Source organism: Ascidia mentula, chromosome 1, assembly GCF_947561715.1.
Source record: "Ascidia mentula chromosome 1, kaAscMent1.1, whole genome shotgun sequence".
NCBI lineage: Eukaryota > Metazoa > Chordata > Ascidiacea > Phlebobranchia > Ascidiidae > Ascidia > Ascidia mentula.
This window is the reverse complement of record NC_138566.1, coordinates 13,678,621-13,705,132: the sequence shown is the minus strand read 5'-3', so window position 1 is coordinate 13,705,132 and position 26,512 is coordinate 13,678,621. Positions and strand designations below refer to the sequence as shown.

Here is a 26,512-nt window from a genome sequence, read left to right as displayed (position 1 = left end):
CTGATTTAGTTTAGTGGGATGAAACCTGAGCATTAAAGTAAATATTTTAATTTGAATCGTGAGTTGTTTATGCAAAGCTGGGTCAACTGTCGATTCGAAGTTTATGTACAGAGTTAGAAAACCAAAAGTTATTGGCAAAGAAGTAGGCTATGTGTGTCCCCCAAAGAATAATGCAAACCAAACTTTAAATCCAAATGTTTATTTTCTTGTTGACATTATGTCAGTGAACGGGAACAAAGTTGAAATTAACCGCGAATTGATGAACAGAAATTTTGAGGAAAAAAGTTTCTGTACAAAACACGAAAATGTGTATTTATGCCCTTTATAAAATTGCCAAGAAATGTTTTGTCTTTTTCTGGGATTAAATTACGTTTGAACGACCTCCCGCCTCAACTATTTTGGTACCGAAATCATAATTAAAACAACTACAAAGTTGCTCATGACGCTGATTGGATTTAGAAAATTTGCCTCGTTCAGGTACAAACAATTTGCCATTCAACCTTTTAACTGTATCAACGAAAATATTTGTAAATTCCTTTTTATAATTTATAACTTATTTCCGCGAGTACTTACATTACAAATAGCTAATTAAATTATTACTTACGCTGCCAGGCACATGCGAATCATCGGAGTTTTAATGAAACGTAGCCTATTGCTATAAATTACTATTTTACTATTTTTAAAGCTGTATCCTATAGTTGAATTTATATCACGAAAAATTTGGCAATACATAGCCCATGTGTTTTGGCATTACTTACTTTACTAACTTCATAAAATATGCAAAATAGATATTCAATAATTGACCTGACATTTTCATAATAAAATGGGTTAGAAGAATGTTTCGGTTTTTAGTAACTATTAACCCTTTAAAAATACATGAGATGATGTGTTATTTGCCCCATTATTTGGCTGCCACACAAACACGTTACCGTAGGCTATACGTTTTTAAATACTAAATATGCAAGAAATGAATGAGGTGATGTAGTCGACAGTAAAGCAAATAGCCAAGTTTTTAGATTGTATTTACCCTACCGTATATTGCTGAAACGCTGGTACTGCAACACTGCATATTTCTTGTAAAGAAAATATTGATAACAGTTAAGTTATTACTGTTTTCCCCACTTCTCATTCCCACCATTCAAAGATGATGTTGACAGACAAGATGTTTGATTTGTAGTTACACAAATTAAAGAGGGGTTGAAAGTTACATAGTTTTTTCATTTAACCAACATCTTGTAAGATCTGAATTTGTTGATAAAAGTACTTGCTAAAAGTTAATATGTTATTTCTGATAATACTAGCTATAAATGATCAACATGAGACAAGTGGATTATGATTGAAAAGCGAGATTCAAAAAATTGATTTTGACATGAGTAAACGGCATAACAACACTTGTATCGTCATGTACGATGCTTGATATATATGTACGCGGTTAAAATCAATTACAGTAAGACGCAAATGACTGATGAAATATAGCATGTGGGCCTAAAATACAGCACTAAAGTCGAAGCAAAACAGGGAATAAAAACACTATTTACTTTACTGGAAGTTGGTTTGCGCCCCAGGGCATTGTAACCAAACATGATACGGTTGACTTCACAATTTTTGCTTGGGGCAAAGGTTTCGATGCAAGGTCTTGCGTTCGTAAACATATTCCAAGCAAACACAAATCGTTTTTTTTCATCACTGATAAACCATTCGCCAAGAAGCAAATAATTCCTAATTTTCTAAGGGCCTAGTTGTATTTTGAGCTTTACTGACAAGCAATTTCTGGTGCAAATAAAGCAAATGAGATAAACAATAAAATAAAATCGAAACAGAATGGAAAGTTTTAACTCTACTAAGGTTTAAGGTTCTATGGCGTCATAGGGGAATCAGGGCTATAACCTGAATCAATTGAATTATCAGATGTTGAACTTCGGCGGTTTTCGTCATCGTCATTACGCAACAAAATTTGATTACATGCTTTTTCAATTGTTTCGTTCCCTTTTCGTATAGTTTGCTTCATGTCTATCATCTTCCGACACGTAGGACAAACAGCCTCCAATACTTTTTCCAATGTGGATCCGGTTTTCATCAACACTTTACGGCAGTTACAGTAATGGTAACCTTTGTATTTGACTTGATCGTCATGATGACTCGTTTCCGATGTAATAGCGAGAAAAAGTTCAATCTGTTGGTTGCCTTTTGCTTGTTTAACGTAGTCTGGCAATATCTCCGTGCTTCCACTGGAAGAGCGACGTTTCGACCAAGTACTGCACGAACATTGGTCTTCCATTTCTACGTATTCGATCTCAGGCGATGTAACGTTGCTCATCACATATTCCATGTTGGTTGAATAGAAACTGCAATTTGTTGTTATACAATTGTAAAATTTACCCCAAAGCAAATTTAAAGTTAATCGTTTAAAAATACAAGTGACTTACCTGTTTTCGTCGCTATGATTGGAAGTAATTTCTTCCCTTGCAGAGAAATGAGTTTCAACAGAAAAGTCATATTCAGAAGTCGAGTTATTGGTGGCTGGAACCAAAACTGTTCGGACAGTGGGTAGTGAAGGTTCGAGAAAGGGTTTATCAATGTCTTCCAAATTATCCAAATGTGTTTCAGAAGAATTCTGGACAAGCAGGATATTTCTGTGGACATCCACGTTTGTTTCTTTTTCTTTTTGCTCCACCAAACTGCAATCGTTATTTTTTGATAATTTCCATATGTTATTTTTTGATGGGAAACTTTCATGTTCGACTTGGGAAATTATGGTCTCAGCTAATCCACATTTTATTGGCTCTGTGGACGTTTGGCGAAATAATTGTGTGCCGGGTAGCAATGCAGACGACAAATATATTTCTGCCTCTTCATCAAAATTTTCGTAGTTTCCGTACTGTTAAAAAAGATTTGGTTCAAAAGTAGCTGTGATATTTAAACCATTCAACAACTTTTTCTGAAAATCTTACCATCCCAACGTTTTTGCCATCCAAAGTATCCATTTCAACCATTACAACAGGTTTGGGAATTTGCTTTGATTTATTGCAGCCTAATAGTCGATACAGGACATTATAGAAAATAACTGCCAGCACAACCAAAGAGATGGCTGAAACAGATACGGCCACAGCAATGTGGGATGTCGAAGTTTGCTCGGAAGAACCAACAAAACGCGGTTGGGTCGGTAATATACCTAAAGCATGTGATTGGTTGTGTTAATGACATTTGCAAGCAGTTTTATACAAATGACTTACTTTCGTTCCCGTAATTGCTGGTACCAAGTGTTGTTTCTGAAACACCTAAATCATATTTATAACATGTTTGTGACCATTTCTAAAAAAACCTAACGACATTTATTTACACCTGTGAAACGTGAGGATCTCGCGAAAGCTCGTGTGTTTTAGAATATAAAAATCAGTCTTTTTAAACAGTGCTAAACCAGAGAAGTACATAACTTAATGAAAACGTCAGTTTAAACTTGCCGAAAGGTGTCTACTCTTATGATGAGAAACCTACAACGACATTAGTATGCACTTTCATGCCTTGCTATTATGGTACGCATTGCAAACTAATGAGCACGACAACAAAAAACTTATTCACAAAAAATAAAATTATACCTGACGACATTTAGCAGAGCATTGCAAAATTACGACTAAATTTGAAACTGCTTGTGATTAATTACCAATAGCCTACCTAATGGTGCAGAAGATTGTATATTTCCAAAAAACGTCAATATCTTTGACGGTGGACTCCATATTCGGTAATCAGGCACATGAAGTGGAATAAACCTTGCTGATACTCTTGCTGCATATTGTGCACCGGATATCAATGTTGGAACATGGAAACTTGTTGAATTTCCAATAAACCAAACCTATTTTACATAAAGATACCATTGCAATCACACAAGTGCACACAAATTTATTACTACTTTCCTACCTTCCATTCCGATTTTTTTGAAAGGGTGCCAGCAATCATTACTTTGTATTCAAGTTTGTACTCGGTGGTCAAAATATCGCGCACATAACTCAACATTGAGTGAGGTTTACTTGGTGGAAGCCACGTGAGTTGATTGTGGGGTGATTCAAGTTTTAAGTTGTCAGGTGGAGTTTGTAACAAAACTATTCAAAATTTAAAATTTGTTTTATAAATAAATCTTTTTTTTTTCAATTTAAGCAAACCAATACACAAGAGTAACCTTGCAGGGTTTTAAACAAACTTTGAAATGCAAAAATACTAATTTTCAACTAATAGAATGAACACCACGTTTATTCTTCTTCTGATATGTCAAGATTCCTTATTTTTGTCAAAATGCTTCCAAGAAGCTAAACAGTTCGCTGTCAAATCACGTCCAAACAAAATATTTATGGCAAGGCAGTGCTTTTCCATAGCAAGAGATAGTTTTAAAAGAAATATTTGGAGCCAGCTTTAATTTTAAATGTATTCTAGTCATGTTGTCGAAGTTTAATAAAAGGATAGCAATAATTAGCATTAGTTAAGATAATCGGGTCGCACCGCAGTAAAACTAAGTTTACAAGAATATCTTACCAAATACCATCTAATTATTAAGTTATGCGTTTAGTTTAGAATATAGAATACCATTGGTTGGGTCGCATTCGAAAAGATAGAAGCTTCCATCACTACAAATGCAAGATGGGTCTTCACATTCCCCACACATAACTGAAACACTAAAGTTGTAGCGAGCAAATGGTGTTGCGTTGCTAATGGTACAGTATTGTTTTGTATTTTCAAAGTACGTATGTTCTTTGGTTGGTTGGCAAATCCGACGGATTCGTTGATAGTGTGGATCAACCTCACGAAAGTAAGATAATCTGCACAATCAAAAATAGGATATTGCGACCCCAGCAAGAAAGCTTTTACATTTAAACGTACGGAATTTACCTGTACGTCGAAGTGCTATCATTTTGCAATCGTGTCCACCAACATTCGACTGAATCGGCATCAATATACTGACATCCATCAATTGCAGGAACTACCAAAACAGTATGCCTAACATTACATTTCACATGTAACTGTACCAAATTTGTTTCACATATTATAAAAACCGCTCACTCTTTGCTCAATTTTACAATCTTTAACAGCACCTTACATGTGAAAAATCCTAAATCGCATGGAATGCAAGTAATTTTTTCTGTGAAATGGTATTTTCGCCATCCTGGAACAATTCATTTAATACGCTGCATTATCACGAACATAACGCTCATTTAATTGGAAACTTCCAACAGACAACCTTCACCGAAACAAGCAGCTACATTGGCAAAAATTAGTAATCTTGGATAATATTCAACTGGTTCTCACAATATATTTGCGGAATTCAAAAATAATCAAAGACTCGATGTTCTCGTTACTAGCAGCCTTTAAAAAACCACTCGATGTTTCACTTACCTTTTGCTGATGATGATATTTGCACTAGGAAAGGAAAGAGGGCACAAATGTTCAACCAAGTTAAAACTTTCATCTTTAAATACTGAAATACCACGATATTAAAATACCAGCTTTCCTTGTATTGCTTGGCATCAATTCTACTAAAAAACTTGCTAGTATTGTAGAAAACGTCATCAACAAACATACAATTGCAGCAGATACCAAACCCGAACAAGGTACTTTGATGCTACCGATTGAAAACCTTTTCGCACAGTCGCTTGTCCGTAAAATCACAGCTGACCGTCTACATTATCCACCCTCTTAGAGTTGCCGGGGGCGATCAGAAAGTCGCCACTGACTTATGTAGGAGAAAAGTACTATCTTTGGCGACTGCCAAACTTTGTAAATACACGCAGCATCAATTTACAATATATAAGTAACACTTGGCCACCCTACTGACAAACGGTCTTTCTTATAAAGCCTTATAAAGTAACTCCAAAGTAAAGTTTCGGAAAAAAGTTCTCAACAATTTATCAAATGTGTCATTAACAGATCAGACATCTGTCATAAGAGGGGTTTAATAACAAAGAAAATACACCATTCAAGTAGATTGGGCAGTTGAGCAATGATATCAGAATTTCCAAAGATTACTTATCAGTAATGCTTGCAGACCTTTATACGTGCATTATACAACGCACAAAATCGGTGATAATCAGTTGCAAAGAAAAAATGCGAACAGCATGCTAGTTTGCAGCAAACAACGACATTTTAGATCCAAAATAAGAACAATACCAAACACGCTTCATGCGCTGTACGTACAACATTTAAACTACGCATGTTAAGAAACTATACCGGCAAAAATGGGAGCATACAGATAACACTATTGGACGCCAATACACCGCCAGAAAAGCCAATGTCCAGCTCAACAAACAACAAATAAAAGGGCCAGTGGCACGAAGTAGGTTTAAAACACTTGTTTCCAGGGACGACAACGCACAAAACCCTTTAAAAAAAGCAAAATCACCAACTCTATTCACATTTTATCTTTGTAATATGAAACAAGTGTAAATGAAAAAAGGAATATTCGTACAGTTTTAAACACGATAGAAAGTAAATTTGAAAACGTAAAAGAGAAAAACTATGCGGCTTTTAACAAAAAAAAACACTTTCAGACACGTAGTGACGGGATGTTCCCTGTTAATGTGCAAATATAGTTGCGATAAAGTGGAAACCAAAAAAACAAGTGTATTAATGTGGAACATGCAGTGGCAGATTGCTGGAATCAGGTTTTATCGATTCTTCGTCCTTTGACATGTTTAGTCTTGTTCTTCTGCTTTCCCTGCGATAGAAACCACATTTTATCGTCCACAATCAACTGTACGCATTACAAGGAACATTTATTATAGCAGTACAAATAATATCACAAAAACGCGCAAAGATAACTTGTTGCACCAAAGATGCGATAGTGAAATTACCTTGATAATATTAAGCAGTTTAGATGTAGCAAGTTGAGGGGTGTCAACAACATCGCTTGGTGCGCTTAGTTCCGATACGTCATCCTCAACCTGCTCTAAGCTGTGAGCCGAAACATCGGTGAGTAAACTGGAAGAAGCAGTTGGGACTCGGGCGAGTGGGGAAAGGGGAATATGTCCAGTAGATTTGCGACGACCGGAACGAAGATTGTGGGCGAATTTGTGAGACAAACACTAAAAACATAACGACATTAGTCACAAACCCTGCAAGCAAAACATCCATAAAAACTTGATGTAAAAAAATGGTTAAATAATAGATGGATTACGTCATAATGGCATCGCGGCTGTACCTGGATCAGAGTTAATCTGTTATAAAACGAAATTACCTGCAAGGACATGGGTCTGTGAGCAGACGTTTGACCAGAATTGTTGAAACTTGACATTCCCTGAAGAAAAAAATTTAATATGTTATGACAAAACAATTGTAGGAAAAAATTACGATGAGGTTGTTTATTGTTAACAATCATAATTTTATTTATCCTATTTTACATCGGTCTCGGCGGTTGGCATGGAAACTGAATCCTGTTCTACGTTTTCTGCAACTCCAATACTTTTACTGGCAGAATGTTGTTTCGGCAAGTTCTGGGTAATTGCTGAAGCAAGAAGGGGGGAATGTCCCCGAACATCTGCTAATAATAAACAGAACTTTTTAATGAAATGCTATTTGAGGAGTGAATATCAATTCGGTTACGTTTATAAAAACATACAATATTCAAATGTCATGTCTTTTTATTGACGAGTAAAATCAACAGCTGCCACACAGAATGTAATTACTGAACGTCAGGGAATTTAATTTTGTTAGGAATCAGTTTCAAAAAACAATTCTGCAGTAACGGCTTTTTCGACAGACCTGAATTTTTACTGAATGAGCGTCGAATGAGGGAACTTCTTCGTTTGTGTTTGTTCAAATGATGTAGAGGTGAAGAGGCAGATGTGGAAACCACAGAAGAAATCTGTTTTCCTGTCAACGAGCTGCTTCGGGAATGACTTATCGTCTTCTTCTTTTTTGGTTTTACAAGTTTTCCACGTGACTTGTTCTTCCGCTTTCCAATTTGGATCGATGTTGATTCCAGGGGAACAGCTTGGATGGTGATCTGGATCAGAAAACAACGGTGTGCATACAATATATCAGCAACAAACATGTGTTTTATGACAAAAATTTTAAAGTTGACTGCAAATACCTTGTTTGTTGATTTGTACAAAATGTGAAGTACGTCAGTGTGAACAAGTCCTTGCACTACTTCGTTGTTGATGTGTGTGATTAAATCTCCAATTCTTAAACCAGCAGCGTAAGAAGGACCTTCCTCATCAACTGACTAACAAAAAAATAAAATATTACTTGTTGTGAAATAAAGATGGAATATCCGGGAGCGGACTTACAGTAACAATATGGTGGAGTGCGTAGGAGTTGCCCGAAGTGCCGAGAAACACAGGGATGGCTTGAATTTTGAAACCAAAACCACGGTTTGTTCTGTTGACAACAATTACCGGGCGGGGAGAACCGGGTATGGGCGAAAACGATCGACCTGGAGAAGAATCCCGGGAACTTGGGTTGGAGAAAACTGATGGATGAGAAGGGTGAAGAGAACGGGGGCTTGCGAGTGGAGAGGGGGGGAGACTATCCTCAAAATTCGGAATCATCAGCTAAAATATTATTTGATTAATGTTGGGTTTTGTTATTTTCATTGTACGGAAAGCATGAAATTGGTTGGAACCTGTAATGAGGAAGCACTTGACGATTTAATCATTGTTTTCTTAAAAGAACGGGATCTTCTCATTTCACCACTTAAATTACGCGAACGGGGATTCGGTCCTACATGAACCAGGCGTCTATGGAGAACTTCCTCAATACTCGGTTCTTGTCCCTGGCAACAAAAAGTCCAAAAAATATAATCAATGCATACCAGGTTTTCATAACGATTTTATCTCTCACATATACTCACATAATTCGCACATGACATGCTTCCACCGCTGGAGGGACTTACTCCCAACAACTCTGGGCTGTTTGTGTCACTACTGATACTACTTGTTGGACTGAGGTGAGATCTAGCTTTACACACTGGTGTCACAACAGAAGGATCAAGAAGTTTGTCGATGGCGACTGGTGTGCTTGTGCTCGAACCATAACTTGACGCATTTATCGGGGTTAAATGGCTCATCGAAGAGTTATGAGATCCAGAAGAGGAAAGACAGCGGTATCGAGGTTTGGTGCGTAGATAATTGTGGTGAGATATCAGTGGCGTCTTATGTAATATTGGTGACTGGTCTAATACCATTTTCTCCTCGGACGAAGACTGAGCACGAGTTCGTAAGTTCGTGATTCCTGACTCAGCATTAGGCGAAAACTCAAAATTGGTGGAACTTGAAGCGTTTAGCATGGCCGTGTGAGATGCGGTATCAGATGTTTGATTGATTCCTTGCATAAACGAACCATCGGCAGACATACTTCGCGACTTGACAATATTTTGAAGACTTCCCATTTCGGGTGACTTTGATCTTGACAATTCGTAGGAATTTGGTTTCTTGGTCAAGGGTGAAGTATTATCAGACAAACTTGCCACAATTTTTCGGTGAATGCTTTGTTTAAGTGAGGGGGAAGAAATCAAGTTTGGAGTGGATGTAAGCTGTTTTTCGTCCAATTTTATTGTGTCAAGTCCCAACCGAACGTTTTCATTCGCACCTGGCAAAGAACTGTCCGAGCTCTGTTGTCTTGATAAATCGTAATCGGCCAATGAGCTTTCTGTGGATGTGGTGTCTACAGTGATGCTAACATCGCGTTTGGGAGATTTACCAGACTTTTCTTCCCACTTTGAATTTTCATCGACGGTTTGTGATTGTAAACTTGCCTCGTCTTCAGTATCTTCATGTGACTCCATATCATTGACAGAAGTAGAATTGTTAGATTGGCATTTAAGAATAGTTGGTGACAAATCTCCATCAGCAGATGAGTCATACGGAGATGTCTGAGGCCTAAAAGTTCATTAAACAGTTAAAAATATAGAAGCTTAAGTTTGAGAGCTCAATTTAAGATGTTTCAAAATGTTGTTTTTTTAGCACTGCTATACAACAAAGCAAAAATGTTTAAATATCCCTAAGTGGTTGATTTATTTCACCAGATTCACATACATTCGGGTTTGGAGTCGAATCTTTGCTTTTGGAGTAGATATATTTTCAACTGTGTTGTTTTTTCGAGGTGTTAGGAATGTCTGGCAGAAAAAGTTACCAAACTTTATGAAGAATAAAAAAAAAAGGAATTTCCACTAATCTACCTGAGAAAACCGTTTGGTGTTGGAGGAAAAGTTGGGCAAGTTTGGTTCATCCATGTTATCTTCATACTCCGATGCAGATATAGTGGCATTATCATGACTATAGCGATCACTACGAGCTGAAAAATATATGTGAACAGAACATATTAATAATAAAGTATGATAGGAGTTTTTGTTATTGTGGAATATCCTGATGTCTTCCTGATTTAATACAAACTATACAAAGAAATAATTAAGAACGGTTATTGAAAACACTACTCTAATACAATTTTTTTTAATTTATATTTTATATATTGTAACAATGCATGAATATTCAATCTTTAAAAATGATAAATCTTCTCACAAAAAATATCACTACAGGCAAGTTATCCTTTCCTTCTTTATCTGTTACAGGGCACTTCTACAAACCCTGTTTCCCCTTTTTGTTGTGGTTGAATAATTTTCTTAACTTGTTTTACGTCTTAATTGGTTTTAAATGCAGTGTATGGGACTTGGATGACTATTATTTATAAGTTATAATCACAGCTTTAGATAAGCTTAAATCATATGTGTGAGATTTAGGCAAATATTAACAGAAACATAAACCAATTAAAGTTCTTTCCACAACAAAAAACAAAAGTACAATTAATACTTACTATCAAAATAGCTTGTATCTTCCTCATTATCCAGTTGTGGAATGAACTGAGCTTTTTGTCTCAGTAAATTTGCCCAATCCATGTTTTTAAAATAATTGTGCTGTTTTACCTAGAAAACAAACAGGATGTAATACATTAATATGAACAACATCAGGTATGTCATTGAATTCAAGCTGGATCAAAGTCCTGTAAACAAATAATGGGGGCTTCACCTCAAAAGCACCACGATATCCCAATCGTACTTGAGGGTCGCGCTCCAATAACAATGTGATGATGTCAACCGCGTCTATTGAGGGACAACATTCATCCTCGGGCCATTCAATTTCATTCTCATCTACGCAAGTGAAATGTCAATATGGTCTCATTACATTCACACCATCCTCCCACCATTAACAGCTTGAGTAAACAGTTCATCTGGTGTTTGGCCAAAAAAGGGGACACAGCCAACAAGGAATTCATAGAGACATATACCAGCAGACCACCAATCAACAGGTGGTCCATATCCAAGATTAAGGATCACCTCAGGTGCAATATATTCTGGCGTTCCATGTATCTTTAAGGATACAGTTGAGTGTTATTACTGCATGTTTCTTATCAACACTATTTATTGTTACCTGACCATCCATGAAATGTTGTTGTGGTTCTATGTGCGATTCATACATATTGGTGGCCCTTGACATTAAACCAACTTTTGATAATCCAAAGTCAGTCAGTTTGATGTGACCCATCGACGTTATAAGCAAACTATTAAAAAACTTTAGCTTACAAGAAAACTCCTCAATGAGAAAATATAACATACTTGTCAGGTTTTAAATCTCTGTGTACAATACCATAGTTGTGCAAATATTCCAAAGCCAAAACAGTCTCAGCAAAGTACATTTGTGCAACTTCATCAGGCAAAACCCCAATATTCTAAAAACAGAAAATTGCTAAGAAATAAAACCTATAATGAAAAAAACAACATGTATTTTCATCACTAATTAGTAGCAAAATAAAATATGACAATGCCAGATAATAAAGTACAATATTTGATAAAACCTTAATAAGTGAGGCAACATCCCCTCCTTCCACATATTCCATCACCATACACAAATGATGTTGAGTTTGAAAAGAACAATACATGGTCACAACAAAAGGGTTTTCAACAAATGTGAGAATATCCCTCTCAGCAAAAACCTGAATAGAAAATGTGCAGATGATGTTACTATGCATTCTAATTCATGTAAAACAGCTAGAACCTGTTGAATCTCATTTCTAAGTGCAAGATTGTGTTTGTTTAGTTTCTTCAGTGCAAACCTCTGTCTTGTTTCCTTATGACGCACCAGGTACACAGCACTAAGTTGAACATTAAATTAATTCACTATTCTTGTCTTTAACTGCACTGTACCTACCCATATGCACCATTGCTTATAAGTTTGATGCTATTGAAGTCATCTTCACACACAGGTTGCTGTTTATCCAAAATATCATGTTCATCTGAATCACTGCTGGACGACTTGTCAACTTTTACATCCTTATTAAAAGTCGCATAATTTATTACTTAGATGATATGAAAAAGTATTTTGAAAACATATTGACTTTGCAAGATACAAATTTGACATTATAAGAAGGCATCATGATTCCACTTGCTCTCTTGTTAGTATAAACCATTATAGCGTAAACGATATGATGGGATAGAATAGGTGTAATTGATAGAAAATACTGAAGGGTTTGTACTTGTGCAAGACCAAGTTGTTGAAAAATATATTTTGGAATTTGCATTCCCACAAATTCTTTTGACTCCTTGGCAACATGTTCAGCTGATTCAAGAAGTTGGTAGAATTCCTCTGCATTAAATTCCTAAATGCATAAAAAGTTACAACAGCATTGGATAAATTTGTAAATAAAAATACCAGGCATTCTAGCAGTCTTGCAGGTCTTGATAAAATGAGTAAAAAGCGTTTGCAGAGTTTGGTAACATGCCCTCCACCATTTGTAGAAGTTTCTTGAGCCTAAAAAGTAAAGTATATTTGAAAACCCTCTATATGAAAAACAATAACAATTCCAATACCTGACTAACTAATGCATCCAGGTTTTCTTGAATTTCATAAAAAAAGCTTGGAGAAATTCGATTTTCTTGTGACATAACAAGGCATGATCTGGCCATCTCGATAACTTGGTGTAGAACAAAACTCCATGTAGCATCAGCAACAGGGGTACAACTTCCATGATTTGCTCCTTTAATAAAGTTCTAAAAAATAGCGGTGTTTTTGTACATAGGTGTCGGGAAGATAAACAAAAACTGCCAAGGCATTATTTACAGAATTTATGTTTTTGAAATAAGAAGTGAACTTACAACAAAATATCTTCACACACAAACAGACATAAAACATCACCTTTAACTTATCTTCCATCTGCTTTACTGCTTTAGGAAATCTCTCCCGATAAACATTGTTCATCATTACAACATCATTGTTTTGGGCAACTGGCATTCGACCTGGACTAAGGCTTCTGGATCTTGGTCTAAAACCCCGATGAGGTCCTGAAGATTTAATTGTTATGTCATTTATTAATGCTGAAAAAAGGACTAAAATAAAGCTGTTGTGGCTTTCCCTACGACAACATCTTCTGCACACATACAAAAAGTACATTTTTCTTTTATAACAATAAAAATAACATAGTTTAGAAGTGACAACTCATGATGGACCACAAATCACGATACAATGTGGATAGGCACTTTTTCACCAGCAGATCAGACCTTCTTAATCACAGGTGGGCCAATGGGCTTTGTGCGTAAAGTGAACAAAGAGTTTACACTTTTTGAACTATAAACCATAATACAATAATTGAAGTATTAAAAGTGGAAAGTAAAAAGCAAAAAAAACATGCAAAAATATGTTGAACTGCAGTAACCTAAGTTACAGAAATCAACAGTTGGTGGGTCAGATTAAATAAATAATCTGGCCTGGAGGCCAGAGTTTGCCCGTGTTTGTGTTAGAGTCTAATAGTGGTAAAAGTGGTCCACTAAAACAAAAATGCAAGCTGAAAATGGTAAGGAACCACTGGTTTAAAACACAAAAATATCCTCTAAATTTTATCAATAAAATAAGAATTTCATTCACATTATAACAGCTACACAGCAGTGTCTATATTTATTTATGAACCTTGGCAATTACTAAACAAATTTTACACATCTTTCATAATAACCAAAATAACCAACCAGCAGCTTCATCTTCTATAATACTGTCATCAGACCGAAAGTGATTGGAAAGATACCGTAACTGGTCTGGAGTTGGTTGTGATGGTAACTGATGGAGGCGATCCTAGAAATGACAAACAGTGACTGTTTAATAATAAAGCAAAAAATTTAATTTGTTTAAATACAAAATGCATTTTTTTCATTTTTTGTTAGGTTGGTACACTTGTTCATCAACTTTTAAAAAAATAGGCATTAATACCTGTGAGGAACAAGCAGATGATGACAATACAGATGATGGAGTATTCGTGCCATAACCACTGGAAGGAAGTGATGCAACCGACCACCTTCGGCCATCAATAGCAGACATGAGGGATCTGGACTTCAAAGGGTTTATGGCCGGTGCAAATGAAAACTGATTTGGTTGATTGTTCGGAGACAAATTTCTTGGACTATCCATTGGACTGCCCAGCACTACAAAATACACAACTTTCTTCATGTATATATTATTACTCAAAGCAACATAAATTTGTTAAAACACTTACATTGGTTAAAATTGCTGGGAGACAAGGGCCTTGTGGTTGAAGTTGGAGATAACAAAGCAACAGATCCTACCCGGTTTGCTTTACTTTTGGGACTAAAATTAAAAGATACACTTTAAATTTCTTTTAAAAACAAACAAAATGGAAACTTACGATGGCGTGACACTACTTCGCCTTCCAATATTAAGGTCTTTCTGAAATAAGAAAAAACATTTCGTCTACTTTGTCACATATTGATTTCTCTTCCTTATGTATTGTTTTGTTCTACATCTATTCTTTAGTGTTAACCAGGTCCCCTCATTACACACCATCCAATCATGCATTTGTACAAGACTGCATGTTGGGCCTTACTCATGTAATTTTTCAAAATCACAAGAAGAAAAATAGAGTGTAGCATTTTCCATATGATTGATGTGCATAAAAAAAATTTACTTGAGGTTAATCCAATTAACAGAAAACCACATGGGTGCGTAGCTAGACATTAATGTCATATTATTTTCATTCTGTTCATTTGGTGACAAATTTAAATTGCAAGGCAGCTGTTAATGTGCACATAATTATACAGAAAACATGTTAAGTGTTAATAAGTTGCTTTACTCAATAAAATCATATTGCAAAAACAACGTAACCAATAACCATATTAATTTAAAATACAACTTTCACCAGTAATTTCAATATTACAAAGGCATATATCTCATCTACTTCAACTAATAATACAGTAACTTTGTTAATAATTTGTCCATTTAAGGCGAAGTTCTGGATTGCCCTAAAACATTTGTTTCATGCCTAACACTGTGTGTAGTTAGTTGAATATTGGTAAAAATGTCTCAATTAGAAATAGCTAAGACATATTTGTAACTTGCTGATCAAAAAAACACTGCTCCACATGTTTCTAACCCTAAGCACTGATGTCATACTTACAATAATATATTATGTTATACACACTGCGGTAATGACAAAATAGTCAACTGTTGCTATAATGTTGCAGGACAATGTGTTTAGCAAGAATCTAATAGTTGTTATGAAAAATATGTTACTGAAACATAGTTTAATGCACAGTTAGAAGCAGGAATATCCAATGGAATCAAGCGAAATTCTGGATAAACCTGTAGGGTTCGATTGGCAGTTCGCAAATTGTGAACCGTTCTTGGGTTGTTGCGACCTGTTTTTGAGATTATTGCGATGCAACACGCAGCAGATTATAAGGCGCCGCATCCTTTATCTATTCATTCGTACACGCAACAAGTGCTGATGCAAACAACATTGTTAATGTTTCTTGGCAATGTCAACGACATTGTCAACTATTTTCTTTCAATCCTCGTATTTTATCCAGCCTCTATGGCGATGTATGACGAAACAAATATTAGGTTGACGAGTTTAATACAGCAGGATATAAGCGTAGTGCACAATCGCGAACGAAGCAAAATTAAAGTATTGGAATTTAGGTTGTAACGTTTTTGCGAGACGTTTTTTTACCGCTAATTCGAACCCTGAACCTTATCCACATTAATCAAGTTTTACTGTATTTAAAAAAAGTTACTGTTTGAATGCTTCATAAAAAAGAGTTTGCTAAAATAAATGTAACTTACAAAACTGGAGTTAAGTGATGGATCTGAATTCCCCATTATTTTGTTTCTCATTTTTACAAGATTACTCGTCTCTCCAGAGTGACTTTCTCCAAATACAGATTCTCGACGGGAAGAATGCTGTTTTCCTACAGTTTGTCAAACAAACATAATTATAAACATGCTAAATTACATTGACCTACATGGTACTATGATTTACAACTAGTTGATTACCAAGCACTCCAGACAAACTGGCAAAACTTCCCCTTCGAGTAAGAGTCTGATCTGATATTTGTCTCTGAAACTTCAAACCTCTTGGTATTGAGGAAATATCATAAAGCGTTCCCGATTTCTTCATAGACATCCCAATTGTTAAGTGGTTCTGTAAAAGGTAAATTACATACAAATAAACCCTATGAATAACCCACACAACTTTTTTTACATTATATACTTATAAAGCATAAACATTCCGTGCAATGATGCTTATAAAGCATAAACATTCCGTGCAAATTATGGCACAGTAATGACCAAAATGCCATATGTAACAAAAAGACAACTTTTTTTTGCACATATCTTGTGTTCGAGTCTCTCACCAATATTCAAGTGTTTAGGAAAGTTGTGAACTGTTATACAAATGTAATCCATAAATATCAAATCATGATAATTTTGAAAATGTGATCGGCATGCTTAATTACCAGTGTTGAAAATATTTGGAAAATAAAATATGTGTTTTTTTCATTATTTTAACAAGCATTTGCATGTGGAGATTGCTGAAAATAAACAAAAAAGTCTGTGAGTTTGAAAATAACTTGTTTGTTCAGCCCAGGGGGGTTGAACATGATAATTTACAACTTTTGTGGAGTTTTCTGCATTGCGACAACTGTTTGAAAAGTATGCATAAAAGTAGAAATACGCAATCAAATACATACACTGTAACAACCCAGAATGTCACAGACAAAGGCCTTAAAACGGGCATGAAGTGCAAGCAATCACACAATGTCTTAATTTAATGCAAGTGTTAGGTTGCAAAACTGTCACAAAGGGGTCAAAAATAATTGTTTATTTTACCCATTTTTGCAAACGTGGTTCATTAAAACCATTCACATGATGGTACTGCAGGAATCAATCATATTACTCAATTATAATTAGGGTGTAAGTTGCGTCAATTCAGTTTTTACAGTGACAACTGTGCATTGTAAAAGACTGTCCAATTAGGCCACTATTAACAGCCACTCATTTTACCAGACATATCATGGCTTCGATACTACATATAAACTAAAAGAGACATATACAGTACTTTTTTGTTTTTGTATTCTGGTGACATCTCGTCTGCCATGTTTTGCAGTTTGTCAATCAAATAAACAATTAAAGAATATCTTTCTGAACTCTGTAGACTCTGGATTCCATTCTCTAAAGAAAAAAACAAAACAGGAATGAATTAGTAAAATTACAATCTTTATCAAATATCTGAACTAATGAGAACGTGTGGGGCAAAACAGTGGCCATCTGTATGCAGCTTACCCAATTTATCAAATATCATCCAACACCACAAATTATCGTTTTTTATTGAAAATGTTTAGAATCAAACTTTTTGACTAATATTAATGTATCTGTTATTGTAAACAAATATGTTAAATACCACAATTAGGCACGATTTAACTGACCATCAACTATTTCAAAAACAAAGACAACCTATTGTTTCGAATGTAGGCCAACCATAAACACAGAAATATCGACTTACGTGGGTGTTTAATAACCTACCCAGTATTTTCCTGATATAACGTTTTTGAAGGGTAGTATAGCTACAAGCACGGAAACCAACAAACAAACTTAACCATTGAAAATCAAATTGCTTTTTGCAACACCTATGCACCCAACATATTCAGCTGTGCTATACACAAAAAAAATTATCTCACCCGCAATGTACGTAAACCCTCCTAACCTACAAACTTGTTTGGATGAGCGATATTATAAAATATAAAAACCAAGCCCAGATTTCTATGTAAGAGACTGGGAGGATCCAAAGTATCGGTGGCAGGAGCAGAACCGACGCGCCTACAGGCGTACGGGGCGCAGAACTTGTTTAATATCAGGTTACTTTTTTAATTGTTTTTCATTAGTATTTTTATAATTTTAAATGAATATTTCCTATGTTTCTCTTTGTAAATGAGAACCACATTTTGTCGTGATCGTGATTATGACTTGGGTATCCTTTATCGATCCCAAAATACCAAGGGCAATTGCAATTTTTGTTAGCTCTATTTCTGCACTGCTAGCTGTTGTGTTGAACTAGCAAAAGCAACCCCTTTCAGCACAGCAATAGTGGACATAGGTAGACAGACTGAATGAATGAATCAGATGCTTCCATGACCCCGGTAAAGAAAAGGTGCAAAAAAATCGAAAATTTTGTTTGGTACAGTTCATAAGGAAACTTATACAAATGGTAAAATAGTGTGATAATGAGCAGTTACTCTGTAGCAAACGTGGCTAATTTTCTGCTTTTGTTGGTAATTGTATAGCAAAAATTCTGTTTTACACCCAGTATGCAAAATGGCTACTCAAAAGACTGGGAAAATGTTGCAGCAATGCTTTCTTTTCACGTAACATTTTGACTTGTTTTTCGCATTTTATTTTTGACTGATTTCTATTTTTGAGAGAAACAACTGAATCCTTTTGCCTAGGGTGCAAAACAGACTTTATTACGGCCTAATTATATCGCCAGGAAACACGACAAAAGTTATTGCAGGGGCAAATGTTGTCACCAAATTTTTAAAATTACAATTATGCAAAGTGAAAACTATAATCTGACCACCAGGTATCATGATGAAATACAAATCTGATGTTCTTCTGGTGAAAAACAACAAATATACCGTATTTTACGGACCATAAAGCGCACCCGATTATAAGGCGCACTGTCAATAAACTGCTTTGATTAGTGTTTTGTTCATACATAAGGCGCACCGGGCTATAGAACGCAACGTATTTTAAGGAGTATGGGTTACCGTATAAAGCTCATTAAACAAAAACTTGTTACGTAATAAATGTAAGCAAGTCACAATAGTATGAATATCACAGTTGCTAGTTGCTTTTACCGTAGTTTATTGTGTAAGACGGTGGTTTATTTATAATAGTATCGGTACTGGTTTTGAGTGTAGGCAATAAAGCACCACTTGATCCATACATTAGGCGCACCGGCTTATAAGGCGCACGATCAATTTATGAGGAAAAAAAAGGATTTAAGTTGCGCCTTATGGTCCGTAAAATACGGTACACCTTTTGTTTGAAAAGATTGTATTTTCTGACGTTTCGCCTGTACGAACCACTAGGCTTGACCTTTTATGTTCAATTATATTATTGCCGAGACAAAAGACACTGTTGCTATCATCACTGAGATGCATCAAGATATTCGCCGACGTGAAATTTATTTCTACAAGCCTGGTTTTAACTGTTTGAGGGGTTAAACCGTTTGTCAGTGATTCCGACATTTGAGATGAGACATATCCCACAGATTTATTGCGCCAGCGTCATTAGGTCCATTGCTAGAATGGGTGATAAAACCTATTTCCTGCAAAATCTTGTGCAACCTTGGGCAATAAATAGATTTTATTTTATTGCCAATTCTTTTTCTTATAAATTACACGATAATATTTGGGGGGTTTAATAAAATTTATTGATCACTCTTTGAACTTCGCAGTCGCTATAAAAGTTTCTTCATGAACTCTGCAGATATTTTGACTAATTAACAACAATTGTCAACTTTTAACGTGTTTGTTGTTCGTTCTCCTTTGTGGGATTCAAAAAAATCAGAACCGTTTCTTTCTTTACCCGTTATGAGACGGAACCAACAAGGGATTAATTCATTGGGCCTCATACAATTATGCACGGCCGATTAACCTATTAGGCTAAAATTTGTAAATGTTTTACTGCGTAATTGTATCTTGTATTATGGACATAAGGAAAAAAAATTGTTTATCTGTAGCTTCTTTATTGATAAAATAATAATTATACAAATTTGTAAATATTATGTTGTTGTTGCTGCCAGGCATAATATATTTTAATAATCTGTTCTTCTGACACAATTAACGTGACTTTTATTGTCCGACGTTTCACGTGCTATTCAGCTACACAAAAATTTGTTTTGAATATGGTTAAAAAAATAAAAAAAAATTTTACCGAAACGATTGCATTTACAAAAAAAACATTGTGTTTTCGTATACTAGTTTAAAGTTCAAATACGATAAATAAGAGGTTTTCGACGGAATCTGAATGTTTGTGAAGTTACAACTGCGACCATATTACTCAGGTTAGAGACGTGCTGCAACCATTGTTAAATTTTTGGTATGTACAGGAAAACGGGCCGAATTAATAGCATAGTTTAGACTTTATAACTGAACATAAGCAGCACCGTCAAGCAAAAGAAAATTCGTCAGCGCCGACTACTTTTTTCGCGACTTCGCAACCCTGTAGCACGTATGTTTCCTGACTTAATTCCCCACACAACTATCGAACGCGGATAGAACGACGGATGCTGACTGAGCTTTGGCTTTTGGCACTTTAAGGCGGCATACCTGCAATTCTATTAAAATAAGTTTCGCCAGCGGAGAATGCCCACCTAATTGTCCCTTGTCACAATATAGAGAGGATGTCATGAAGCAATTAGATGCATAGGTGTCAAGTTTGCAGTTAAGTGTGTACACATGCATTTGCTGTTGTTATGGCAAAGTTGAGCCAGTTTCGGGCAGTTTTAGTATGATTTAAATCAGATAGTGACTTGGTGCCAGGCGTTGTGAAAAATTAAGATAAAAAAGCAACTCACACTTCAGGTATTTACAGAAAAATAAACCGTTCAAAGGGCCTCTAAACTTGTGTAATGCAATAGCTTATCACAATAATAATATACCTTTATAACAATAAACAGTACGAAACGACTACAAGGTGAAAAAGATCTGTTTATCTGTTTATTTTTGGGCTTTCAAGAGTGGAAATTCAAAAATAAACATGTTGGGCTTTTTTTGCCCACGTGAGGCGGCATACAAAACCAAAACTAATTTATCTTTATAGCAAATCCGTTTATACTTTGGACGTTGCTCCACATAATCAGTTATGACCCTTGTACAAATATATCCCGATAAACTTGTCATTCTATTAACAAAAACTTTAGATTTTGGTAACCGAAAAATTATCAGAATTAATAACATGCCGTAAATGAATGGGTTTACTGTTTGTATTGACCATAACAATTTTGATAGAAAAGGAAATTGTCCCAAACTTTGTAAATCGACGACAGTAAGCATACATTATGCAAGGGGATAAAAAGAAACCGAAGTTTTCTTGTATATTTAGAAATATGGCTAGTGGGTCTTATTGCCAGCTGGACATTTTTACCTTCAAGTACTCTATATTAGCGCATCTTAGTTTTTTTTTACCAGAGGGAAGCTAGTTAACAAAACAGGGCGGGTAACTTGACCAATTACGAGGTAGCGGCATGTTTTTTTCATCACTTTATAGTTCACCTTTCCAATGATATTAAACTTGTAAAAAAAAACATTTTAGTATTCGGGTATTAGCATGATTTGCGTATTATGACGTAAGTTGTGTAAACAAGATCAATGGCCTAAAATTTGTTGGGGCAGAGTATTCTACGCGCATAACCCCACTTCCAAACGATATAAAAATAAGCAATGTGGAGCCAATAATATGAATTTGTGTATAAGCTGCAGACAGATGGCCACTGATGAGACCTTTTAGGTCGAATATAAAAATAGTTAAGAAATTCGACGGAGAACGTGCAAAAATACGAATGATTTTCATAAAACATAAAAAAATACATATTTTTTGTTCATTATGTTCCCCACTATCAATTTCAACGAAAATCAAGTCTTCCCAAAATATTAAACTTGTCCAATATTATAGGCCGCTTGTTGTCGAATATAAAGTTTATTATGTTTTCCTTGATATATTGAACGGTAAAGCGTGTGCCAGTAATCGTTATTATTTGGGTCAAAAGTGTGAAATTGTTTTAAAGCGTCAATTATCTTTGCGATCATTAAACCAAGGTTGTCCTCGGCACTAGAGTCGACTACATTAAATTCGACATTGGATGGACTAGCAGCGCAAACAGGTTCTTCGGCGTTATCCTTTCCAACAACATTACAACTACATGATGATTCGCGAAGAGAATTTGTTATCTCAATTCTATTGCGTTCCCAAAATCTTTGTCCATAGCTTGTTTCGTAACAATGTATGTCGTAGCTTTGCCGTTTGCAATTGGTTTCTCAATGAGAACAGAAAGACTTTCCGTTTGCTTATATTAAGAATCCATAATCACTCAATTCATGCCGATCAGAAAACACGCCGCCCGATCTTGAGCCTTGTAGCCCCGGATCTCTCTGCCCGCCACGCGGCCTTTAATTGAACCTCGCTCATTCCAATCACTCGACTCGCCGACTTATCAGATATCCCCCGCCTAAATGGGGTCAAAATAATGTTGCAAAAACAATTTTATAATATGAACATGTAATAATGTTAGTTTTCATAGTAATCTTTGAATTTAGCATATCATCTCAGACTGGATTGATTCAAATTTGATTTCGTTCGATAGTGGGATGGTATAAGGTTGTTTGTGCAAAAGAAAAGCTCGGGACTCGGTTTGTAGCAATATTTATCGACGAAAGTATGCACCGGAGCACCCCTAAACCGTGTTCGGCTCGTACAGTGGTCATACACTGGGGGGTATAGAGTTGAAGTGTATTCGGCTCGTACAGCGGCACCTCAATGTGTTTTTAGACATGTGTAATATTTTTAGAAAGCTTGATTTTTAAGCTTTCGTTTGGTTGTAAATTGAAACTTGGGCCATAACGATAAAAAAGTAATTAATGAAAAATCGGTATTTTTGGTGCGTTTCTTTGCTCAGTGACATTGTATGACGTCATTTTGGGTGTGATGTCATAACTTTAACCTCACCTTTCTGTTGATGTTAATTTGATGATTCCAACATTTCTAGTTACTTACAACTAATTGCGAAAAATACATTAGTGGTTGATTGTGGCGAATTAAATAAATCATTTATGACGCGAACTCGTAGGCAACGCCAAGTCGGACAAAAAGTGGTGCTATGACAGAATAACTGTGTTACAAAATGAGCTAATTTAGTCGTTTTTTTCTCGGCGGTATTTGCCAGCCTCAAAATTTAATTAACCCACTTATATTTTTTGCTGTGAGTGGACAAAACGGCAATGCTAAATTGACGGTTTGTCTTTGTCGTGTTTTGAAAAGTTTATGTGTCACGTAAGCGATCATAAATGCTGTAACAATAAGAACACCCTGTCCCAGTAACTGTTTTATTATTACGCAACTAATTAATAATACATAATAGGTCGAAACCAGCCGTCGTATCAAACTACTTTTTCCGCCAAAAATGTTTTAAAGTTATGAAGATCTCTTAGTTTAATTATTAACATGTTTTTTTTGTGCGTCACATGCACTTCAACTAGTTTCCCTCTTCTCTGGTTACTTTTTCGGTTTACTGAAAATCCCCCTTAGTGCAACAGCACTTTCAACGCAAGTCTTCATGCAACCACACAAATTTCACCGAAAAACGTTCCAATCGTATATATTATCACAATTATCATAATGACAACCCGTAAGGCAGGACGTATAAACTAAACTGTTCTAAATGTCATTTAAATTCCAGACTTGGCTTAGTATTGTTTGTGAATTGAACAATTTGCACCAGTTTTTTTGTGGAGGCCCCCCCACCAGTGAACTAAAAGTTTCCAGCTACACTTCAACCCAGCTTTCATGTGCTGCGGTTCATTGATCCAGACAGAACAACACAAAAACAAGATCTAGCAAACAAGTACATATATACACGAAGGTAGAAACATTGGAAGGGGCAGTGAAACACTCAATTGAAATTTTAAGTTATTATAAAATGCCTAATCAAAACAAGCAGGTTGGGAGCAATACACATAACATTAGAACAAAAAGATATACCAATGCTTCTTTTTTTTTTGACAAATTTAACTTGGTCTGAACTTTACATCTGGTGCGCGCACACACATGCACGGTTCAACAAAATGTATGTAAAAATGCCACGATTATTTTGAGTTGCTGTCTTCTGATCAATCTGTCAGCTTCTAGCACAGTACTTTTCTTTTCCTTGTTCATTTATAATACAGATATGCTGTCAATATAACAACAAAATGTTAAATATAGTTTTACGTTTAATCATAGGCAATTCTGGCTTTCACAGATTTTCCTTTTTGACTGGCAAAAAGGAGATGTCATATTCTTTCTTTAAATGTGGCTCGAACATGCAACAAGTTTGCTTTACCTTGCTTCCACTACAGCATATTTTACAACAAAATGTTACTTATTTACCACTATTTACAGCAGTTAAGATAACAAGCAATGAAATGTTAACAACTTGAAACTATATTTTTTACAAAACCACAGAACAAATGTGCTTGACTACTGCATACCTTTTCACATAATCTTGAACAGACAAAAAAATTTTGGTTATTGCATAAAGAAAATAAAATCCTACCTTTAAGCTTTTTAGTTTAAACTTACATTTAAATCTCTGAAGTATTCATTGTAATCCAAGGCATAACCAACCAAAAATTTGTCAGGAACTTCAAATCCAATGTCTACATACACAGTCTCTTTGACATTTTTAAGTGTACAAAAATGTTCAATGATATTTGAAAACTTACACTCCGGTCTGTAACCACAGCTCAGTTTTGTTCGTTTAACTAATAAACTTGCAACCTTCACAGAATGGGGATTATATTGACTTAAAATGCCAAGTAACTTCTTCATTGTACGTCCAGTATCAATAATATCCTGTAAAAGATAACTTACTTTATTTAAAGAAAAGAGCTAGAAGTATAACAAATCATAAAAACAAGCGAGGAAAGAGATAAAGTATATTTGTTGATACTTAGTAATTAAAAGCTCTTCTGGCAAAAAGAAAAACTTGTTTGTACGACGTTTTGGTCGTTATTCATTATTCAAGTAATATGCCTGGCAGCATCAGCAACAAAATATATTTGTTGATGCCTGGGTTGTGGCGGCAAAATTGTGGTTAAATTTATTACCTCAACAACAAGAACATTTTTTCCTGTGAGGTATGATAAATCATCTCCACCAATAACTTTTACTGTTCCAGTCGATTGATCACCCTATCAAGGATATATCACAATATAAAACATTAGTGAACACAAATGTGAGAGAAAAATCTACTAAGCATACTTCATAACTTTTCAGCCTTATAAAGTCTATTGACAGCTGACATGATTTGTTTGTGTTTGCATTGAGTTGCCTCAAATAATGCAACAAATCATTAAAAAACTGATATCCTCCTTTTAAGACACACAGTGCAGCAGTTGGCTTTGATTGATCCATGCTCTCAAAAATATCTCTGGCAATTCTTTCTGTTCTACAATAATAATATCAAAAAATTAGCTTCTTTTCACATTAAAACTTATTTTTTAAACATAATTTGGTTGTTAAGGTCAGTTCTATTTAAGTACACAACATAAATTGTCTACTGACATTAACAAAATACTGAAAATATTTATTCATAGAAAAAAAAGCAAACTTGAAACCTGTCCAAAACAAAACCTTTCGGTATAATGACAGAATCCAAATCCTTCTCATAATGTTTAGGAATGCAAAACTGGTTGATGGAATAACCATGCACATCATCCGGTATCTAATCATATTTATATACATAAAAATTGGACCATGTTACAATTTATACCTTTCAGCAACATTAAGGACTCACCACAACATATGACGGATCCATTTTACAAAATTAAGCTATAACTTGCAAACTAAGTTTTTAATTCCTGCAAAAATTTTAGAATAGAATTTAGTTTTATTTTCACACAAATCTAATTATGAAAATCACAGTGAATGGACGTCTCCAGATGATAACCAACGAAAAAGATTTTTCTTGCAACCAAAATGTCTAAAGCAACAAAAAAGAAAAGTATGCATATTGTACAATGATAAAAGCAATAAACAAGTTATTCAGGATTTTTGAAGGGGGGGTCGAAATGTTTCTGTAGAATTCATTTGCTGTTATTGGTGATTAAGTTTTACAATATACGGTCTGTGACATTAAAGATGGCATAAGTTTTCTTTTCCTATTGCTCTGGAAGAAAGATTTAAATGCATTTTGAACTAGTAGTTGAGAACACATACAAACAGAAACTATTTTGTATGCAGTGGCCTGTCATTCCTCTGTGCACATTGTCATATGCTAAAAGTTACCTCCCAAGTTGGAAAGGTATATGCTTACTGTTTGCAATGAAAACATTTCGCTATTGTTGTGCAACTTGAAGGTGCTTTTACACTTAGAGGAAACCACATGCCACTATAACAACATGGCCTTTGAAAACAAATTTATTCCTCGGATTAACAGAAAA

The 26,512-nt window shown here is 35.3% G+C and overlaps 3 protein-coding genes across 5 annotated transcripts; all 3 read right to left on the bottom strand.

The window, feature by feature from the left end:
• Window positions 1-1,349: 1,349 nt before the first annotated feature.
• Window positions 1,350-5,899, bottom strand: LOC145911348 (uncharacterized). 2 transcript variants are annotated; one of them, XM_082998667.1, is made up of 9 exons: window positions 5,383-5,899; window positions 4,879-4,969; window positions 4,576-4,808; window positions 3,916-4,097; window positions 3,673-3,850; window positions 3,234-3,278; window positions 2,952-3,172; window positions 2,427-2,878; window positions 1,350-2,345 (listed from the first exon to the last, which is right to left on the bottom strand). In XM_082998667.1, the coding sequence occupies exons 1-9, from the start codon at window positions 5,564-5,566 to the stop codon at window positions 1,856-1,858; spliced, it is 2,076 nt and encodes a 691-aa protein (XP_082854793.1). In that variant the 5' UTR covers window positions 5,567-5,899; the 3' UTR covers window positions 1,350-1,855. The 2 variants fall into 2 exon arrangements, with proteins under 2 accessions (XP_082854793.1, XP_082854802.1); XM_082998676.1 differs by having other exon boundaries at window positions 3,234-3,269.
• Window positions 5,900-5,925: 26 nt separating this feature from the next.
• Window positions 5,926-17,970, bottom strand: LOC145911333 (microtubule-associated serine/threonine-protein kinase 3-like). Of its 2 annotated transcripts, none has more exons than XM_082998648.1 (31): window positions 17,838-17,970; window positions 17,374-17,486; window positions 16,311-16,458; window positions 16,101-16,225; window positions 14,665-14,705; window positions 14,515-14,606; window positions 14,232-14,443; window positions 13,994-14,096; window positions 13,170-13,315; window positions 12,845-13,024; window positions 12,687-12,785; window positions 12,511-12,633; window positions 12,186-12,307; window positions 12,033-12,129; window positions 11,833-11,970; window positions 11,594-11,706; window positions 11,409-11,538; window positions 11,182-11,347; window positions 11,007-11,128; window positions 10,795-10,903; window positions 10,163-10,278; window positions 10,020-10,099; window positions 8,837-9,863; window positions 8,609-8,758; window positions 8,274-8,537; window positions 8,075-8,209; window positions 7,744-7,987; window positions 7,383-7,522; window positions 7,220-7,279; window positions 6,837-7,067; window positions 5,926-6,700 (listed from the first exon to the last, which is right to left on the bottom strand). In XM_082998648.1, the coding sequence occupies exons 2-31, from the start codon at window positions 17,410-17,412 to the stop codon at window positions 6,644-6,646; spliced, it is 4,809 nt and encodes a 1,602-aa protein (XP_082854774.1). In that variant the 5' UTR covers window positions 17,413-17,486; window positions 17,838-17,970; the 3' UTR covers window positions 5,926-6,643. The 2 variants fall into 2 exon arrangements, with proteins under 2 accessions (XP_082854774.1, XP_082854782.1); XM_082998656.1 differs by having other exon boundaries at window positions 7,383-7,519.
• Window positions 17,971-24,175: 6,205 nt separating this feature from the next.
• LOC145895656 (hypoxanthine-guanine phosphoribosyltransferase-like) lies at window positions 24,176-25,951 on the bottom strand. Its single transcript, XM_082984458.1, has 7 exons — window positions 25,867-25,951; window positions 25,688-25,794; window positions 25,332-25,518; window positions 25,178-25,261; window positions 24,794-24,923; window positions 24,651-24,727; window positions 24,176-24,261 (listed from the first exon to the last, which is right to left on the bottom strand). The coding sequence occupies exons 1-7, from the start codon at window positions 25,885-25,887 to the stop codon at window positions 24,208-24,210; spliced, it is 660 nt and encodes a 219-aa protein (XP_082840584.1). The 5' UTR covers window positions 25,888-25,951; the 3' UTR covers window positions 24,176-24,207.
• Window positions 25,952-26,512: the final 561 nt, after the last annotated feature.

Excerpts from the sequence above, each read along its gene's own strand:
- LOC145911348 (XM_082998667.1), bottom strand. The coding sequence starts at position 5,566 with ATGTTTGTTGATGACGTTTTCTACAATACTAGCAAGTTTTTTAGTAGA. Across the intron at positions 4,098-4,575 it reads CGAATGCGACCCAACCAATG|TTTTGTTACAAACTCCACCT; the intron begins GTATTCTATATT and ends AATTTTGAATAG. Across the intron at positions 2,346-2,426 it reads AATCATAGCGACGAAAACAG|TTTCTATTCAACCAACATGG; the intron begins GTAAGTCACTTG and ends AACAAATTGCAG.
- LOC145911333 (XM_082998648.1), bottom strand. The coding sequence starts at position 17,412 with ATGGCAGACGAGATGTCACCAGAATACAAAAACAAAAAA. Across the intron at positions 9,864-10,019 it reads ATTCGACTCCAAACCCGAAT|GCCTCAGACATCTCCGTATG; the intron begins GTATGTGAATCT and ends ATGAACTTTTAG. Across the intron at positions 7,523-7,743 it reads CTCATTCAGTAAAAATTCAG|CAGATGTTCGGGGACATTCC; the intron begins GTCTGTCGAAAA and ends GTTTATTATTAG.
- LOC145895656 (XM_082984458.1), bottom strand. The coding sequence starts at position 25,887 with ATGGATCCGTCATATGTTGTG. Across the intron at positions 25,795-25,866 it reads TGGATCCGTCATATGTTGTG|ATACCGGATGATGTGCATGG; the intron begins GTGAGTCCTTAA and ends AAATATGATTAG. Across the intron at positions 25,519-25,687 it reads AAAGGTTTTGTTTTGGACAG|AACAGAAAGAATTGCCAGAG; the intron begins GTTTCAAGTTTG and ends TTATTATTGTAG.